Source organism: Berghia stephanieae, chromosome 15 (genome assembly GCF_034508935.2).
Source record: "Berghia stephanieae isolate SIO BIC M18660-M18661 chromosome 15, UCSD_Bste_1.3, whole genome shotgun sequence".
Classification (NCBI taxonomy): domain Eukaryota; kingdom Metazoa; phylum Mollusca; class Gastropoda; order Nudibranchia; family Aeolidiidae; genus Berghia; species Berghia stephanieae.
The window spans coordinates 5,462,547-5,477,546 of NC_088374.1; the positions used below are offsets into that span (position 1 = coordinate 5,462,547).

A 15,000-nucleotide genomic window follows, 5' to 3' on the forward strand; every position below is an offset into this window, starting at 1 on the left:
CTCTTAACCATCCATACCTTTAGGGGTCTCGTAGGAAACTGCCTTGGACTTTGGACTTAGTCCCTTGGAGTTTCTGGCTTGGACCTTGAAGTGATAGGTCGTGTCAGGAGTCAACTTGTCGATGATGGTGGACAATCTGGGGGAGGGATTGAATTCAAATATTACTTTGAAGGACTCTGACCACGGCCAGGACAAAACAAAAACAGAAGGCAAATTGAAAAAAAAAAATAGCTATAGAGGCATAGAAGATACCCAGTTGAGCAGTTAAAAAAAAAAATTGTAAAAATATTTTTAAAAATAAAACCAAAATGAACTCACTTATCACCGACGACGCCTTCCACTGGCCACATAATATCATCAATGTGAAGGTCGTTTGTGTAGTAGATGAGGTAGCCGGTTATCTGGCCATTGGGACGGCCTGGGGGTTGCCAGTTAAGACTGACGGCCAAGGGATCTCCCTCCAGGGACACAGGGGTTACGTCTCTGGGTTCTGTGCTTGGCTCTGAAGGGGGGTGGTCAAAAAATAATAATCAAAATTAAAATTAATTTTTCAGAGCCGGAGTATATCCCGGTTTCTATAGCAGGAAACTGACAATAGCAATTGCTTGCTATCCTTTGGATAGGACACTAGTCAATCACCTGGCGTTGTTAACAGAGTTGTCTATGTCAGAAGAAAAAAATGTAATATCGCCTAACAGGCGTCATGTTTCATTCTACATGTTACATGTTGCTGTTGGTCAGGGAACCTTTGTAAAGCGTTTTCAGCATGGTTAGTGGATATTAAAAAAAAAAAAAAATTGTTTTAAATTAAAATTAATTTTTCAGTTATCAAGCCCATGAAATTGGAGTTGGCGTTGGGCTATTCTTGCACCCTCTCAGTTGAGGGACCCTGGACACTGCTTGAGGTGTGGTGAAGCGAGTGCTCTACCAACTGAGCTATCACGGGACCCACACCACCCCCCTTTCTCCGAAGACCATATGTGACCCTTCGCCTCAAAACGGTATTAAGTCGGGTTGGTTAAGATGTTGAAAATTTAATTTAAAGCCAGAAATATCAGACTTGTATTGAGTTTGTATGTTTTATTGAGGAGAATGGATACCATATTTTATGGTGATAATGCCAACTATTTATATTTTTGACCAGTTTGACATTAAATTCGGCTTTTAAGAATCTGGTTCGTTCCAACATAATACCGTTTTGAGAAGATGGGTCACATATTGTCTACCACTTACCATCCTCCTCTGTCTTGTTGAAGACCAGCATGGAAAAGTCTGACATTCTGCGGCCTTTGATGACCTTAACCTTGAAGGCGTATTCCGTGTTGGGTCGGAGCCCCTCGATGTAGCAGTTCAGATCCGAGGCATTCAGAGATCTGAGGAATCATTTTGGTCATCAAAAACAAAATTAAATACAGAATAAGAACTATCAATGTTATTATTAGTGTCATCGTCATTATCAACATTATTATCATCATCGCCATTAATAGCATCATCATCATTATCATTAATAGCATCATCATCATTATCATTAATAGCATCATCATCATCATTAATAGCATCATCATCACCATCATCATCATTGTAATAGCTTCATCATCATCATCATCATCATCATCATCATCATCATCATCATCATCATCATCATCATCGTTAATAACACAACCACCATCATCATAGTTAATATCATCATCATCATCATTAATAGCATCATCATCATCACCATCGTTAATAACACAACCACCATCATCATCGTTAATATCAACATCATCATCATCATCATCATCATCGTCAATAACAAATCATCAACACCACCACTATCACCACCTTTATATAGTAGCATATCTGCTGGGGGTTTCAATAAAAACAAAATGAAGCAAAAAACGAAACATAGGGAATGAGATTTCAAAACAGATTTAAGAGTAGTGCCCCTTTGTTGGATGCCACGTCTTGACAACCGACAGACGCTATCGCCATTATAAGTACCAATCATTAGCGGGAAGTTAAGTAAGTTTAGGAAAGGTTGGCTCATCGTATTGTATTATTTATCAACATCTTTTATTTTTAATTTGTAGTCTACATCATATTTTGTTTACATTTCATAATGGAGAAAAATAAAGAAATCTGAATAATAGATTTTGTATTTGGAGCGCTTGGCTTGTAGTTGGTTTATTTACAAATAACTTCTCCACCGGGGACGTCCAATCAAGGGACGCTACTCTTCCGATAATCTCATTCCCTATTGTGAATCACACTGTAACATCCATTCAAATCCCCACCTGTATTTACTACGGCTGTTTTGGATCCGATAATTGACCGTGTAGTAGCGGTTGTCCGTTATCTTCTGGCTCTTGGAGAGAGAGTTATCTGCCCATGTCAGCAGAATGGTGGAGGAGGACAGGACGTGGGCGTTCAGTCCCACAGGCGGGAGCATGGGAGTTGCTGGCTCTTCATCTGTTGGAGATAAAAATGTTTTTGGTTTTTATCTTCTTTTTTTTTTTTTTTTTTTTTTTTAAATGGGTATACACATTTCATTAATTGTGTGTGGCCGACAGTGTACATTATATATGCAGGTCTGACATCCGACCCCACATATGGGCCTAGTTTAACATTGTTGTAAAGGACAATATTTTACATAATTTATTTTGGAAATTTCTATTACAACATAAGGAATTGGGTTATCAGACCTGCAAATAAGTGCACATCGTGTGTGGCCAAAGAAGAAAAAATATGAAACCATGAAAAAAAAATTAAAATGATTTAAGGAATTAATAAAAAAGAATTATAGAAATTTAAAAAAAAAAAAAAAAAAGAATTTGGTAACGAAAGAATTTTAAAAAGTTAAGAATGGTAATTGAAAGGTCAGAATGAGTGATGATACTCACAAAAAGTCAAAAAGGAGGAAAAGTCTCGGAAAAACGGAAAACTCACCTAGAACATTCTTGCACCACAGGAAAGTAGGCAGGATGACTTCTTTTGAGTACAATTTTAAAACGCCCGGAGTCCAGTAAAAGGAGGAAATTTTTTATATATTTTTTTTTTTTAAAAGGAGGTATTTTTTAAAGATTTATTATATAAAAAAAAAGTAAAAGCAGGAAATGAGGGAAATATCCGCGGATCGAGGATCTGAGGAGGAAAACCGAGGAAAGGAAAGAAAACCGCGGATTTCCGCGGATCCGCGGAAAAGTATCATCACTGCAGAATGAGACAAGGAATTTAGGAATGGAAGAAAAAATAGGAGTAGCACATCTGACCAGTAATCAGAAGGTCTGAGGTTCAATCCCCAGTCGAGCTAGACTGATTTTTTTTTTGGGGGGGGGGGGGGGGGGGGGGGGGGGGGTTTTGTATTTTTCTTTCTTGCTTTGTCTGACACCTTTCATACACAATTGTTGAGTTCTTTATCTTACACCAGTGCCTGCTCCTTAATTTCTTGCTTTGTCTGGCACCTTTCATACACATTTTTCATGTTATTTATCTTCTTTATCACACCAGTGCCTGCTCCTTAATTTCTTGCTTTGTCTGGCACCTTTCATACACATTTGTTCATTTTTTATCTTACCGTGCCTGCTCCTTAATTTCTTGCTTTGTCTGACACCTTTCATACACATTTGTTCATTCTTTATCTTACACAGTGCCTGCTCCTTAATTTCTTGCTTTGTCTGACACCTTTCATACACATTTGTTCATTTATTATCTTACATCAGTGCCTGCTCCTTAATTTCTTGCTTTGTCTGGCACCTTTCATACACATTTGTTCAGTTCTTTATCTTACACCGGTGCCTGCTCCTTAATTTCTTGCTTTGTCTGGCACCCTTCATACACACTTGTTCATTTATTTATCTTACACCAGTGCCTGCTCCTTAATTTCTTGCTTTGTCTGGCACCTTTCATACACACTTGTTCAGTTCTTTATCTTACATCAGTGCCTGCTCCTTAATTTCTTGCTTTGTCTGGCACCTTTCATACACACTTGTTCAGTTCTTTATCTTACATCCAGTGCCTGCTCCTTAATTTCTTGCTTTGTCTGGCACCTTTCATACACACTTGTTCAGTTCTTTATCTTACATCAGTGCCTGCTCCTTAATTTCTTGCTTTGTCTGGCACCTTTCATACACACTTGTTCAGTTCTTTATCTTACATCAGTGCCTGCTCCTTAATTTCTTGCTTTGTCTGGCACCTTTCATACACACTTGTTCAGTTCTTTATCTTACATCAGTGCCTGCTCCTTAATTTCTTGCTTTGTCTGGCACCTTTCATACAATACACACTTGTTCAGTTCTTTTCTTACATCAGTGCCTGCTCCTTAATTTCTTGCTTTGTCTGGCACCTTTCATACACACTTGTTCAGTTCTTTATCTTACATCAGTGCCTGCTCCTTAATTTCTTGCTTTGTCTGGCACCTTTCATACTACACTTGTTCAGTTCTTTATCTTACATCAGTGCCTGCTCCTTAATTTCTTGCTTTGTCTGGCACCTTTCATACACACTTGTTCAGTTCTTTATCTTACATCAGTGCCTGCTCCTTAATTTCTTGCTTTGTCTGGCACCTTTCATACACACTTGTTCAGTTCTTTATCTTACATCAGTGCCTGCTCCTTAATTTCTTGCTTTGTCTGGCACCTTTCATACATACACACTTGTTCAGTTCTTTATCTTACATCAGTGCCTGCTCCTTAATTTCTTGCTTTGTCTGGCACCTTTCATACACACTTGTTCAGTTCTTTATCTTACATCAGTGCCTGCTCCTTAATTTCTTGCTTTGTCTGGCACCCTTCATACACACTTGTTCATTTATTTATCTTACACCAGTGCCTGCTCCTTAATTTCTTGCTTTGTCTGGCACCTTTCATACAATACACACTTGTTCAGTTCTTTATCTTACACCAGTGCCTGCTCCTTAATTTCTTGCTTTGTCTGGCACCTTTCATACACACTTGTTCAGTTCTTTATCTTACATCAGTGCCTGCTCCTTAATTTCTTGCTTTGTCTGGCACCTTTCATACTACACTTGTTCAGTTCTTTATCTTACATCAGTGCCTGCTCCTTAATTTCTTGCTTTGTCTGGCACCTTTCATAATCACTTGTTCAGTTCTTTATCTTACATCAGTGCCTGCTCCTTAATTTCTTGCTTTGTCTGGCACCTTTCATACATACACTTGTTCAGTTCTTTATCTTACATCAGTGCCTGCTCCTTAATTTCTTGCTTTGTCTGGCACCTTTCATACAATACACACTTGTTCAGTTCTTTATCTTACATCAGTGCCTGCTCCTTAATTTCTTGCTTTGTCTGGCACCTTTCATACAATACACACTTGTTCAGTTCTTTATCTTACATCAGTGCCTGCTCCTTAATTTCTTGCTTTGTCTGGCACCTTTCATACAATACACACTTGTTCAGTTCTTTATCTTACATCAGTGCCTGCTCCTTAATTTCTTGCTTTGTCTGGCACCTTTCATACAATACACACTTGTTCAGTTCTTTATCTTACATCAGTGCCTACTCCTTAATTAATCTTGCTTTGTCTGGACTTAATCAATAAAAATAAATATAACATGTGTCAGATGTGTCTTTATCTCACCAGTTACATTTCTTTAAACATCATCTTAGGATTTTTGTATATTTTTCAAAATGAAATAAAAATGTGGGATTAAATAATGATCATGTGCTATAGAGTAGTAGTTTTATTCTAATTACCATTTAAGTGTTAGGGTTAAGAATTTATTCTTATGATAATATTTAAGGTTAGTTTGTGATAAATTCTTAATGAATATTATGCTGGGTAAAGTATAATCCTTAATGTAATATGTCGGTGTTAGGGTTGAGTGATTTAATTTCTTAATGTAATATTTAAGGTCTTAGGGTTAGTGATTTAATTTCTTAATGTAGTATTTAAGGTGTTAGGGTTAAGTGATTTAATTTCTTAATGTAATATTTAAGGTGTTAGGGTTAGTGATTTAATTTCTTAATGTAATATTTAAGGTGTTAGGGTTAAGTGATTTAATTTCTTAATGTAATATTTAAGGTGTTAGGGTTAGTGATTTAATTTCTTAATGTAATATTTAAGGTGTTAGGGTTAAGTGATTTAATTTCTTAATGTAATATTTAAGGTGTCAGGGTTGAGTGATTTAATTTATTAATGTAATATTTAAGGTGTTAGGGTTAAGTGATTTAATTTCTTAATGTAATATTTAAGGTGTTAGGGTTAAGTGATTTAATTTCTTAATGTAATATTTAAGATGACTGATGGCCCCAACATTTCAGCTTTGACTTACGTGAATTGAGGGAGGTGGTGACAGTCTCATATTTCTTAGGTCCCGGCCCTCGACTGTTAAAGGCGTTAACTGTGATGACATATTCTGATAACGGCTCTGGGGAAAGGAAAAATTTTTTTAAATTTTAATCTAAAATACAACTAAAAACAAACACAATCTTATTTTCTTATTTATATTTATTTATGTATTTATTTTCATATTGTGTCTTCTTGTAGGCGCCTTCAATCCACGGGCCATACCCCAACACGTAACCCTTAGTATTCACCCAAACTTTCTCAGGTTTAAATGGTGTATTCATGAATACTGGCATTCACTGTCTCTTTGTAGTCACCTTCAATCCCCAGGCCATAACCCAACACATAACTCTTTAGTATTCACCCAAACTTTATTCATATTTACTATGGTGTATTCATGAACACTGGTATTCACCATCCTCTTTTAGACACAGTCAATTCCCAAGTGATATTACAATCTTTTTCCAACAGAGAAAATACTGTTAATGGCCAGGTACTCATTTTACACCCGAGTACGATGAAAGAATGGGAATATAGAGGCTTCAACTATGCTCTGTTCAGAGCTTGACTCAAACCCAGGACCTTCCTACCCAAATAGGCCCCCAACACGTAACTCTTGGTATTCACCCAAACTTACTCAGGTTTTCAATGGTGTATTCATGAACACTGGCATTCACTGTCTCCTTCAATCCAAGGCCATAACACAACACAAAACCCTTAGTATTCACCCAAACTTACTCAGGTTTTCAATGGTGTATTCATGAATACTGGCATTCACTGTCTCCTTCAATCCACAGGCCATAACCCAACAACATGAACCCTTAGTATTCACCCAAACTTACTCAGGTTTTCAATGGTGTATTCATGAACACTGGCATTCAGAGTCTTCTTGTAGACGCCTTCAATCCCCAGACCATAGCCCAATACGTATCCCTTGACCAGCACCTTGGAGTGAGGAGGGGGTGGGGCCCAACTAACAACGATGCTGTTGGCTTTCGGCTTGGCAAATAGGTGGGCTGGCATGGGAGGTACTCTCGACTCTGTGAATAAAAGGAGAGAAAAGATAGAATAAAACATTAACTCTCTCCTTACCAGCCATTTTCAGGATTTTCCTCAAAACTTCACACCAAACTAACACAAAAATATACCTTCTATCACTCAAACACAATGGCAGTAAAGTTCTTGCGATAAATAATTTCTTTAGAAAAAACATGCTCTACAACATTTTCTTTGAATTTTATGATGTACAAAAGAAATTTGAATAAGAAAAATGTTAGTTGTATCGTAACGAATGTGACGATTTTCCTACAGTTGATATGGAGAAGGTTAAAAACGATTACCCTATCAAACCATCTAGTCTTTGTAAGTCCAATACTTTCCTTCCCACGTACTCCCTCTCTGGTGTCTTTTACATGTCCCAACCATTTCAATCTATTTTCTCTCACTTTATTAATACATTCTTCACTTAAGTCAATCTTGAAATTCATTCATTTCTCACTTTATCTTTTCTTGTCCAACCAAGTGACCATCTCAACATCCTCATTTCTGCCACCTTAACTTCTTTATCTTGTTTCTTTGTTTTGTTTATTTTGTTTTTAAGGGTTTTACGGCGCTTGCAACACATTTAGGTTATATAAGCGCCAATAAAAAGGAAGAAAATGGGATAGTAGAAAGTTCTAGAATTACAATTAAAGCACCCAAGAGAAAGGAAGATAAAGGGGAACTGGGAACAAATAGGATCAGATGTAGATTCCAAGAGCATACCATCAATGTACTTAGTCTGGGATCACCTATAAGTCTCACCTAGACACAAGCACAAAATCCAACAAAGAGGAAAACACTCAAATGCTTACATTATACATTAAAAGTAACAAATATAATAATATATAACAGAGAGATGATTTACAAGGAAAAAAATATCATCTCCCAAAACAATAACTATGCATTTGACTGTTTCCCTCTCAGTAAGGCCAACATGCGGGCCAGGACAAAACTAAGTAATCTCATTCCAAGACAAAGACAGAAAGCAATTGGAAAAGGGATATAGGGGGATAGAAGACACAGTAAGTACCTCCCTGCCCACTATGGGAGGTCAGTAACCCCTCCCAGATCTTGTTTCTTTGTTTTAGGTGCTATCTCTTATCCATACAACATTGCTGGTCTTACAAAGATGTATATATTTTTAAAATCTGGTTGAGGGGAGTTAGCTGGAACTACATAGAGTGTTCGACAGTTTCTTGGAGCAAATTATTATATTTAACAGAACAAGAAGAGAATAAATAAAGTGGTATTCTTTGTTGTAGTTGCTGTCTCTAATCCATAGTGTAAATGTTGCTGCTCGAAGCTCGAAGAAATAAATAATAATGTGAAGTTGAATGTAAGCTTATATTTAATTACAAAAAACAGATCAAATGAACGTTTCGGGTTTCCCCTTTATCAACAAAACAGGATGATTGAAACACCACAGATGAATGAGTTGATCATCTCATTCATCGGTGGTGTTTCAATCATCCTGTTTTGTTGATAAAGGGGAAACCCGAAACGTTCATTTAATCTGTTTTTGTAATTAAATTGAAGCTTACATTCAACTTCACATTATTATTTATCTCTAATCCATACAAGACTGCTGGTCTTACAACAGATGTATATATTTTTTAAATCCCTAATTGATGCGACTATGTGGTATTGTGATACGACACTTGCTTTCGAATTGGAAGCGTCTTGGGTTTGAGCCTCCCTCGGTGCATAGTTGAATCCCAGGGAAAAGGCTCTTTACTCACATTCTCTCACCGTACTCAGGTGTAAAATGAGTATCTGGCTGTCAACAATGTTGTCACTGTCCGAAAAAAAAATTTGTAATGTTGCCCTTATAGGCGTCATGTCTTGTCCTAAATGTTAAATGTTGCTGTTGGACAGCGCTTTGAGCACGTTTAGTGGATAATGCGCTATATAAAATCTCAATTTTTATTTTTTTTCTATCTTTCTATCATATGGACACAATCGGAGACACAGCACCATCCAAAAATCAGTGCTAGAAGGAAAAGTAGCTGGCAGAAAGGCACGGGACAAACCAAAGGAAATCCTGGATAGGAAATGTGGAGGCAACAACAACTGGCAAAAAGATAATCGACCGCTCAGTAACGGCCCTTGAGCGTGAAGAATGGCGTTCCTGTATCTGTATATGTATGGTTGGCGCTGAAGAAACCAATGGTCTGGTTGTATTTCAGCAGCGTCCTCGTTGGGCGCGGGCCCATGTCAGTCGGGAGTTGAAATCGTTTAGGTGTGGTGCCATGATGACCAGTTCATCCAGTTCCATGACATTCAACCTCTGTAGGGAGACGTACCGTCCTGTAAGCAGGGAAGTGAGCATCTATAAAATCAAAATCCTTCCAAAATGGAAGGGCTCAATAATTATCTCTATGGTTTTTTGTTTTCTTACCGTCCATATCATCTGCTAAATAAGTTCTGGCCGACTTCCACGGGGTAGCCGGCCCCGATCCGTTGACAGTGACGGCCGCTATTCTCACTTGATACACTGTGTCCTTTCTCAATTCTGGGGAGTTGGGGGAGGGGAGGAGAAGGGGGAAGAACAAAAATAATGAACCAATTTAAAAATTAGATTAATAAATAAGTAAAGTTGTAGTCATTCAGAGCTTGTTTTTTTTTGTTTTTTTTTTTAAAGGTTTTACAGCGATTGCAACACATTAAGGTCATATCAGTGCCAGTAAAAAGGAAGAAAATGGGATAGTAATATGTTCTAGGTTTACAATTAAAGCACCTAAGAAAAAGGTAAGACAAAGGACAATTGGTTCAAATAGGAAACATGTATATGCCAAGAGCACAATATCAAAGTACTTAGTTTGAGATCACAATAAAGTCTCATCCAGACACAAGCAGAGGTCCCTAATAAGAGGGATACACTCAAAAAGTACTTAGTTTGAGATCACATAAAGTCTCATCCAGACACAAGCAGAGGTCCCTAATAAGAGGGATACACTCAAAAAGTACTTAGTTTGAGATCACATAAAGTCTCATCCAGACACAAGCAGAGGTCCCTAATAAGAGGGATACACTCAAATGGTTACATAAAATCTCGATGTACCTGGGATTGATCTCGGTCCCTTTGATTGTGAAGCGAGTGCTCTACCAACTGAGCTATCTGGACCCCCAAATAAATAAATAAATAAATAAATAATTAATTAATTTTCTTTTTTAAACTCCCGCAACATGTTGACACACCTACAACATCCGTCTTGACACAATGGCTCATGACCCTATTCTGACACTTACGAGTGAGAGCGTATGTATTCCTGTTGCCATCTGTGACCACAATGGCTCATGACCCTATTCTGACACTTACGAGTGAGAGCGTACGTATTCCTGTTGCCATCTGTGACCACAATGGCTCACGACCCTATTCTGACACTTACGAGTGAGAGCGTACGTATTCCTGTTGCCATCTGTGACCACAATGGCTCACGACCCTATTCTGACACTTACGAGTGAGAGCGTATGTATTCCTGTTGCCATCCGTGACCACAATGGCTCATGACCCTATTCTGACACTTACGGGTGAGAGCGTATGTATTCCTGTTGCCATCTGTGACCACAATGGCTCATGACCCTATTCTGACACTTACGAGTGAGAGCGTATGTATTCCTGTTGCCATCCGTGACCACAATGGCTCATGACCCTATTCTGACATTTACGGGTGAGAGCGTATGTATTCCTGTTGCCATCTGTGACCACACAATGGCTCATGACCCTATTCTGACACTTACGAGTGAGAGCGTACGTATTCCTGTTGCCATCTGTGACCACAATGGCTCACGACCCTATTCTGACACTTACGAGTGAGAGCGTATGTATTCCTGTTGCCATCCGTGACCACAATGGCTCATGACCCTATTCTGACACTTACGGGTGAGAGCGTATGTATTCCTGTTGCCATCTGTGACCACAATGGCTCATGACCCTATTCTGACACTTACGAGTGAGAGCGTATGTATTCCTGTTGCCATCCGTGACCACAATGGCTCATGACCCTATTCTGACATTTACGGGTGAGAGCGTATGTATTCCTGTTGCCATCTGTGACCACACAATGGCTCATGACCCTATTCTGACACTTACGAGTGAGAGCGTATGTATTCCTGTTGCCATCCGTGACCACAATGGCTCATGACCCTATTCTGACACTTACGGGTGAGAGCGTATGTATTCCTGTTGCCATCTGTGACCACAATGGCTCATGACCCTATTCTGACACTTACGAGTGAGAGCGTATGTATTCCTGTTGCCATCCGTGACCACAATGGCTCATGACCCTATTCTGACATTTACGGGTGAGAGCGTATGTATTCCTGTTGCCATCTGTGACCACACAATGGCTCATGACCCTATTCTGACACTTACGAGTGAGAGCGTATGTATTCCTGTTGCCATCTGTAATATAATGGCTCATGACCCTATTCTGACACTTACTGGTGAGAGCGTATGTATTCCTACTGCCATCTGTGACCACAATGGCTCATGACCCTATTCTGACACTTACGAGAGAGAGCGTATGTATTCCTGTTGCCATCTGTGACCACAATGGGTCATGACCCTATTCTGACACTTACGAGTGACAGCGTATGTATTCCTCTTGCCATCTGTGACTACAATGGCTCATGACCCTATTCTGACACTTACGAGTGAGAGCGTATGTATTCCTGTTGCCATCTGTGAGTGACCACAATGGCTCATGACCCTATTCTGACACTTACTGGTGAGAGCGTATGTATTCCTACTGCCATCTGTGACCACAATGGCTCATGACCCTATTCTGACACTTACGAGTGAGAGCGTATCTATTCCTGTTGCCATCTGTGACCACAATGGCTCATGACCCTATTCTGACACTTACGAGTGAGAGCGTATGTATTCCTGTTGCCATCTGTGACCACCATGGCTCATGACCCTATTCTGACACTTACCGGTGAGAGCGTATGTATTCCTGTTGCCATCTGTGGCCACCATGGCTCATGACCCTATTCTGACACTTACTGGTGAGAGTGTATGTATTCCTGTTGCCATCTGTGACCACAATGGCTCATGACCCTATTCTGACACTTACAGGTGACAGCGTATGTATTCCTATTGCCATCCGTGACCACAATGGCTCATGACCCTATTCTGACACTTACGGGTGAGAGCGTATGTATTCCTGTTGCCATCCGTGACCACAATGGCTCATGACCCTATTCTGACACTTACGAGTGAGAGCGCATGTATTCCTATTGCCATCCGTGACCACAATGGCTCATGACCCTATTCTGACACTTACGAGTGAGAGCGTATGTATTCCTGTTGCCATCCGTGACCACAATGGCTCATGACCCTTTTCTGACACTTACAGGTGAGAGCGCATGTATTCCTGTTGTCATCCGTGACCACAATGGCTATTGACCCTATTCTGACACTTATGAGTGAGAGCGTATGTATTCCTGTTGCCATCTGTGAGTGACCACAATGGCTCATGACCCTATTCTGACACTTACTGGTGAGAGCGTATGTATTCCTACTGCCATCTGTGACCACAATGGCTCATGACCCTATTCTGACACTTACGAGTGAGAGCGTATCTATTCCTGTTGACATCTGTGACCACAATGGCTCATGACCCTATTCTGACACTTACGAGTGAGAGCGTATGTATTCCTGTTGCCATCTGTGAGTGACCACAATGGCTCATGACCCTATTCTGACACTTACGAGTGAGAGCGTATGTATTCCTGTTGCCATCCGTGACCACAATGGCTCATGACCCTATTCTGACACTTACGAGTGAGAGCGTATGTATTCCTGTTGCCATCTGTGACCACAATGGCTCTGACCCTATTCTGACACTTACTGGTGACAGCGTATGTATTTCTGTTGCCATCTGTGACCACAATGGCTCATGACCCTATTCTGACACTTACGAGGGAGAGCGTATGTATTCCTGTTGCCATCTGTGACCACAATGGCTCGTGACCCTATTCTGACACTTACGAGTGAGAGCGTATGTATTCCTGTTGCCATCTGTGACCACAATGGCTCATGACCCTATTCTGACACTTACGAGTGAGAGCGTATGTATTCCTGTTGCCATCCTTGACCACAATGGCTCATGACCCTAATCTGACACTTACTGGTGACAGCGTATGTATTCCTGTTGCCCTCTTTGACCACAATGGTTCATGACCCTATTCTGACACTTACGAGTGAGAGCGTATGTATTCCTATTGCCATCCGTGACCACAATGGCTCATGACTCTATTCTGACACTTACGAGTGAGAGCGTATGTATTCCTATTGCCATCTGTGACCACCGTCTGTCCGTGTTTGTCCCCTTTCCTCCTGAATCGGATCTTGTAGCCAGTGATCACTCCATTCTTGTGCTCCTCTGACGGGGGCTCCCATCTCAGTATCAGGTTCTGGAAAAGGGGGGAGAGGGGGGAAATGAAGTGGAAGATGTTAAATTTCAATAAAGCAACTCTATATAATACATAATAATAATATTTATATAATAATAATAAATATAATTATTATATTATTTATTTTATTTATATAAATATATATTCATTATTATATATTTATTATAATATTATATTATTATATAATATTATATATTATATATAACATATATTATAATTTATAAAGGAAGGAGAGAGAAGAAGAGAAGAAGAAGAAGAAAGAAAGAAGAAGAAGAAGAAGAAAAGAAGAGAGGAAAGAAGAAGAAGAAGAGAAGTAAGAAGAAGAAGAAAAAATGAAGAAGAAAAGAAGAAGAAGAAGAGAAGAAGAAGAAGAAGAAGAAGAAGAAGAAGAAGAAGAAGAAGAAGAAGAAAAGAAGAAGAAGAGAAAGAAGAAGAAGAAAGAAGAAAAGAAGAAGAAGAAGAAGAAGAAAGAAGAAGAGAAGAGAAAGAAGAAAAAAAGAGAGAAGAAGAAAGAATTAATTACAGAGGTCAAGGTTGAAGTCGGCTTACCGTAGAACTGGAGACTTTGAGAGTGAAGTTTTGTGGAGGAGCACTGGGTTTAGCTGAGAAGGTTTTCACTGCCTGTTCTGGTGTGGCAATGCCTCGGCCATTTTGGTTGACGGCCACCACGTAGACGCTGTATGTGTCTGGTGTTGGAATGGGTCAAAACGTGTATTTTCAATATACAAAGAATGCTTATTAACTCGTATTTAAACAAATAACAAAGAATTAAAATATATAATATAATAATAATAAATATATAATTAATAATAATATAATAAATAATAAAAATAATAAATAAAATAATAATAATAAATAATAATAATAATAATAATAATAATAATATATAATAATAATAATAATAATAATAATAATAATAATAATAATAATAATAATAATAATAATATAATAATAATATAATAAATAATAATAATAATAATAATAATAATAATAATAATAATATAATATCATCATCATCATCATCATCATATTATTATTATTATCATTATTATTATTATATTATTATTATTATTATTATTATTATTATTATTATTATTATTATTATTATTATTATTATTATTATTATTATTATTATTATTATTATCATTACTATCATGATCACTATCACCACGATGATAATGAATTCCATACAATTCCTATATAGAACCAGTGACTCACGGTGACTCAGTAGTTTTTTCATGAGGAACGTCGTGTC

General features: G+C 38.4%; 1 protein-coding gene across 4 annotated transcripts in view; it reads right to left on the reverse strand.

The window, feature by feature from the left end:
• LOC144960542 (neogenin-like) overlaps positions 1-15,000 on the reverse strand; it is a 155,749-nt gene that overhangs the window by 22,332 nt on the left and 118,417 nt on the right. For all 4 annotated transcript variants that reach the window (XM_078893737.1, XM_078893740.1, XM_078893738.1 and 1 more), the window contains exons 12-21: positions 14,964-15,000; positions 14,295-14,431; positions 13,601-13,745; positions 9,724-9,837; positions 7,127-7,324; positions 6,271-6,366; positions 2,277-2,451; positions 1,234-1,373; positions 319-502; positions 18-136 (exon numbers count right to left, since the gene is read on the reverse strand). The exon at positions 14,964-15,000 is cut by the window's right edge and continues 36 nt beyond it. In XM_078893737.1, coding sequence (XP_078749863.1) covers positions 18-136; positions 319-502; positions 1,234-1,373; positions 2,277-2,451; positions 6,271-6,366; positions 7,127-7,324; positions 9,724-9,837; positions 13,601-13,745; positions 14,295-14,431; positions 14,964-15,000 — 1,345 coding nt within the window. The remainder of the gene's footprint in view (positions 1-17; positions 137-318; positions 503-1,233; positions 1,374-2,276; positions 2,452-6,270; positions 6,367-7,126; positions 7,325-9,723; positions 9,838-13,600; positions 13,746-14,294; positions 14,432-14,963) is intronic.